Source organism: Oncorhynchus clarkii, chromosome 16 (genome assembly GCF_045791955.1).
Source record: "Oncorhynchus clarkii lewisi isolate Uvic-CL-2024 chromosome 16, UVic_Ocla_1.0, whole genome shotgun sequence".
Lineage (NCBI taxonomy): Eukaryota > Metazoa > Chordata > Actinopteri > Salmoniformes > Salmonidae > Oncorhynchus > Oncorhynchus clarkii.
The window spans coordinates 37,321,242-37,327,241 of record NC_092162.1 but is presented as its reverse complement, the minus strand read 5'-3'; the positions used below and the strand labels follow the sequence as shown (position 1 = coordinate 37,327,241).

The following is a 6,000-nucleotide window of genomic DNA, read 5'->3' as shown; positions in this document are numbered from 1 at the left end:
ACACTCTTGGCATTCTCTCAACCAGCTTCATTAGGTAGTCACCTGGAATGCATTTCAATTAACAGATGTGCCTTGTTAAAAGTTCACTTGTGGAATTTCTTTCCTTCTTAATGCGCTTGAGCCAATCAATCAGTTGTGTTGTGACAAGGTAGGGGTGGTATACAAAAGAAAGCCCTATTTGGTAAAAGACCAAGTCCATATTATGGCAAAAACAGCTGAAACAAGCAAAGAGAAAAGACAGTCCATCATTACTTTAAGACATGAAGGTCAGCCAATCAGGAACATTTCAAGAACTTTGAACGTTTCTTCAAGTGCAGTCACAAAAACCATCAAGCACTATGATGAAACTGTCTCTCATGAGGACTGCCACAGGAAAGGAAACCCAGAGTAACATCTGCTGCAGAGAATAATTTCATTAAAGTTACCAGCCTCAGAAATTGCAGCCCAAATAAATGCTTCACAGAGTTCAAGTAACAGACACATCTCAACATCAACTGTTCAGAGGAGACTGCAAAGAAACCACTATTAAAGGGCACCAATAGGAAGAAGAGATTTGCTTGGGCCAAGAAACATGAGCAATGGACATTAGACCAGTGGAAAATGGTTTGGGATGAGTTGGACAGCAGAGTGTTGTGAAAGAAGCCAACAAGTGCTCAGGATGTGTGTGAACTCCTTCAAGACTGTTGGAAAAGCATTCCAGGTGAAGCTGGTTGAGAGAATGCCAAGAGTGTACAAAACTGTTAGGAAAAGGGTGGCTACTTTGAAGAATCTCAAATTTATTTTGATTTGTTTAACACTTTTTTTGGTTACTACATGATTCCATATGTGTTATTTCATAATTATTCTACAATGTAGAAAATAGTACAAATAAAGAAAAACCCTTGAATGAGTAGGTGTGTCTTGACCTATACTGTATATTCAGACAAGTTACATTTGGTATGAAGATAAGACAGGAAATGGAGCAACCACTGTCGACATCTAGAAACGACTAGAAAATTCAGCTGAGAAAGAGGGTTGGCTGACCCCTGGTGGAGAGATGTAACTTCTCTCTGTAATAATGTGGTGCTGCACTGTGGCTTTGTAGTCTCTTTTTACAGTTGTCTTTTCACTTGTCTTCGCCACAGCATCTCAGTTCAACCCTATTGGGTATTCAGCCAATGGGCTGTTGATGTTAAAAATGAAGTTACTGACAGGTCATTACACCAATCAGACACCAAGTGGGCAGAGACAAGCAACTGAAAATAGACTAGTGGCTTTACAGATCACAGAGCAGGGCCCGGTTTCACAAAGGCATCTTAAGGCTAAGTTCAGTGCTGACAAAAGCCTATTTTTATTGTTTTATTTTGCTAAACCAAATAGAAAACAAATGATCCCGATTAACAACTTCACAAAACGTTGGTCAAATAGGCCATAATTATACCTCTTTTCTGAGTTGCACTACTGATGCATAGCGTTTATGCATCGTGAACAGACCTCAAGCCTCGAAGTTAACAAAGAAACATTTATCTGAAAGATCTTATTTTTTTTATCACTACAAAAGTACAGTACATTTTGTGCTTTCAATACTGACTCTAAAAGATTATAACATCCTTCATTGTTTTAAATTTTACTACAATTGGTACAGTGTAAAAAGAAAAAAAAATAGGAAATGTCTGCAATTCTGATGGTTTATTCATGGGCAGGTTTTGTTTTTGTTGTTGACTATTCGCCACTTCCAGTTTTGGATAGCACCAATGTGTGTTGAATACATGGCAGGGCAACATGTTGTCGCAACACATAGGAATAAAATGAGTCGCACGGGCTTGGAACTTCTCACCGTGGCAATTTGACTAGTAAACTCATTCTAGTTCTATGGTCACACCACTGTAAGATAAGGTGTTTAAAACATGCGAAGGTGTAATCATACAGTAGCAACTTGCAAAAAATCCAAATACCACAGAGAATAGTCCAAGTTCAATACATTTATTTATGAACCATTCAATTTCAACTTCACTCAAGAGATGGACTTATAAATTACAATGTTTGTCTGTCATTCAAGTAGTCTAAACTACTTCCAAATCAAACAAGGCTTTTGTTTTGCAACAGAGTTGTGCTGTTAATGTAGGGTCGTTGAAAGAAGAGTTCATGAGAAAGAGAACATAACTTGCATGAAAAACCATTAGAATTACATTTAAATCAATAATGTCTCATTTGGATTTAAAAAAAAGTGGTTTATCAACTGATAAAAATTGCAGTACAGTGAATTTTACATTAAAAAAAAGCCAATCTGGAACTAAAATATTGTTCAATATTTCGATGTTCATTTAATTAAAAGGGGCAATGAAACTTTTTTTGCACAAGGAAAGACAAACAATGTCACCATTTAAACCATACGATCATACACACACACACACACAGTAATGATATGGGAAAGTGCAAATTGTTACCACCTGCCAAACCATAAGATACTTTTTTGAATTTTGCAATTTGTTACTTAGCCTATTTTTATGTCAGTAATGCAGAAATTGGATGTCAAGTAAGAAAGATCAGTCAAGTTTTATCAACGTAAAGAATAAGTTCATCATGTCAATGTACACAGTAACACCAGTTATACAGTTTTTGACCTCTAAAATATACACTATGCTATACAGTCAACATCTCAACCTTACCCTCTGCAATCCCTTTTCTATTCATCACAAGCACAGCAATAGAATGAAAGCCTTTGACAAATCAAAACAAAAATGTTAAAAGTTCCACAGGTTTTATAAGGCAAGAATTTGTTCTCATCTTATACCCACTGCAAACTTTTTTGGTAATACACCAAGTCGTTGATTTATGAAGATGTTACGTTTCATGTTAACACAACAGAAAGGCACAGGGCAGCAGTCTCCTGATAACCCCGATGTAGCCTCGTGAAGTTAGTCAGAGTTGAAGATGCCCTTTGTGGCTCAATGGACAGTACAGAACGAAGAAACAAGCTTAGCAATTGACTAGCCTTGGACGCCAGGCTTCGCTTGTTGGACGCCAGGCTTCGCTTGTTGAAAGCCTGTGACGGAGGCTAGCAGTCGACTGACTGACTGATACTTATTCAAGCTAAAATATAGTGACTCGGTATAGGAGCCTCCGCGATATCAGCCAATAAGATAATCAGAAGTCAATCTTATCGTTCCATATTACCGGTATTGTGTATGCTTGATATTTAAATAATGATTATTTACAATTCATTACTGTATGGTGCACTATAGTGAATACAGATGTTTAAAGGTAAATATCTACACTAGTTTACCTTGTCTTGTGGCTGCACAGACATATTACCGCAAGCCCATTGAATAGCGTTACAGTTAAACAGGAGTTCCTTTTCTCCACATGATCGATAAGATCACGGTCATTCCCGCTCATACATCCAAGGACTTAAACAGCTTGTCCGTTTTGTTGTTTCCATTTGCTGCTGATATGTTTGTTGCACATCCTTTTTCGTTCCATACCAATCCAAAGTGGGTTTTAAAAGTGATTTCTTCCAGCAAGTCTGAAAGCTTGTAACATAGCAGTGAGCCGTTAAAACAAACCTAGAGATGTGTGGGACAGAAACGTAAGATGACCGATCGATCGCAGCTCGGAATGTAAGTGCAGCTATAGAGGTGCAGGCATCTGTTGGCCTGAAGTGAGCTGTACTTGCTGGCGGTATTGTATTGTTTGAATAGTTGTTAATCTGAATTGTATCACGAAAAATGGTGGTTAGAGGAAGTCAGTTTCACATCGACTACCCAGGAGACATATATGCACTACATAGGGAATAGGGTGCCATTTGGGACACACACCAAGCCTGGTCTCAGATCTGTTTGCACTGGCTTTCCAACTCCTACGGTCATTGTCACATGAGGAGTTGGCAAGACAGCACAAACAGATCTGAGACCAGGCTAGGAGAGACAGGACAGATTATGGAAGGACAAGGAAAGGTTAAAGTGCATGGGGGGGGGGGGCTTCCAGCTCGTCTCATTGGCTCCACAGTCCTATCCTGACAAACATGACGGACTGTGGATCCCTCAGGAGAAAGGAGAGAGCAAGGTACAGGCTGAACTAAAAACAAACCATGGAATGGATTGAGACGATAAACAAATCTCTACAGTTTTTGTCTTCCTCTGTAAAACAAGATGCACAAAAATCATTATTTCTGGGGATAAAATCATTGATCGGAGCAGTCGGGAGAGAAGAGGGGAGAGACAGTGGATGAGGGTATTGGCAAACGTCTCCTTGACAGGTGGACCTAAATGTCAATCAAAGAGAAGTAACCAATCCTATTCCTCCTCTGTCAGAGAGAGGTGGGGAGTGGTTGGATAAGCACCAGTAAGAAGCAGCTCAACCTCATGCAAACGGACATGCTATAGCTTCACTCCCACCGAAAAACTCAATAAACATAGTAGACTCTGGCGAGAGCACGCACTTAGGCAGAAGACACTGTAACAGGGTGGCTAAACTAAGTCCAAGTCCATTCACCATCGCCACTCCTGTTCTGCCACGCTGTCCCACTGACAGATGAGTGAATGTGAGAGGTCCATTCTCAGGAGGAGCAGTCCATCCCACACCCCCGCCTCTCTCTCTGTCCAACTCATTCTTAGAGCCTCTACACACCCTCGCCTCCACCCCAGTGGACCCCCATTGCCAGCCTTCACTCCAGTGGACCCCCCATAGCCAGCCTTCACTCCAGTGGACCCCCATTGCCAGCCTTCACTCCAGTGGACCCCCATAGCCAGCCTTCACTCCAGTGGACCCCCATAGCCAGCCTTCACTCCAGTGGACCCCCATTGCCAGCCTTCACTCCAGTGGACCCCCATAGCCAGCCACCCCAGTGGACCCGCATAGTCAGCCTTCACCCCAGTGGACCCCCATAGTCAGCCTTCACCCCAGTGGACCCCCATAGTCAGCCTTCACCCCAGTGGACCCCCATAGTCAGCCTTCACCCCAGTGGACCCCCATAGTCAGCCTTCACCCCAGTGGACCCCCATAGTCAGCCTTCACCCCAGTGTGTCTGGGGCTTGGCCCTCCTCCTCACATCTCACATGTTATAGGCCACGTAGATGGGGTCCAGCTGGTCGGCCAGGAACGAGTCCCGGAGGTGCATCCTCTGCTTCTCTCCCCGGGAGTTGATGGGGATGACGCCCGGGTCCACGACGACCACCACGCCCACGATCAGGTGGTGCTCCTCCAGAACTACATTGGTCACCAGAGGCACCAAGTCCAGGGCCTCCTGCTCCGACCCGGCCAGCTCAGCCACTACCACCAGGAGGTTGGTCCATGTGAACACAGCACTGGGAGACAGACAGAGAGACAGACATGCACAAGTAGTCAGTCACTATTCAAGTTTAAACGTTCAACTGTGGTTCCAATGGCTCAGTGGGTTAGAGCAGTGGTTCTCAAACCTTTTGACCCACGACCTGCAGTAGTTCAAAGCTTGCGACACCCCACGCTCAATCGCTGCGGAAATGTAGCCTGTCATTACAGCCATAAGTTGCGATTTCAAAACGCAAGATACAGAAATAAACTGATATTATACCTGCATTTTCAGCTGAAAGTCATTCATGTTAGCAGCCAATATCAACTAGGGATATCATGTCTGTACATAGCGGAGGTTGCAGGATCAGATGGAAAGCATGTTCCGTCTGCACCGTGTGCTATCACTTTGGAGGGCCGCCTGCCCGCAGATACTCGTTGACAACTGGGTAGCCCTTTTATTCCTCACACATTTCTATGTTATTTGTATTTATTTAACCAGGTACAGTCAATAACACTATAGGGGGAAAACAAAAGTCTATATTCAGTGTGGGCAAATGGCGTGAGGAGGTAAGGCAATAAATAGGCCACAGTAGCTAAGTACAGTGCCTTGCGAAAGTATTCGGCCCCCTTGAACTTTGCGACCTTTTGCCACATTTCAGGCTTCAAACAGAAAGATATAAAACTGTATTTTTTTGTGAAGAATCAACAACAAGTGGGACACAATCATGAAGTGGAACGATATTTATTGGA

At 42.8% G+C, this 6,000-nt stretch overlaps 1 protein-coding gene across 1 annotated transcript in view; it reads right to left on the bottom strand.

Annotated features, from left to right (window-relative positions):
* Positions 1-1,946: 1,946 nt before the first annotated feature.
* Positions 1,947-6,000, bottom strand: part of LOC139368381 (disco-interacting protein 2 homolog B-A) — an 81,335-nt gene continuing 77,281 nt past the window's right edge. Inside the window, exon 37 of the mRNA XM_071107175.1 lies at positions 1,947-5,285. Coding sequence (XP_070963276.1) covers positions 5,033-5,285 — 253 coding nt within the window. The 3' untranslated portion in view covers positions 1,947-5,032. The remainder of the gene's footprint in view (positions 5,286-6,000) is intronic.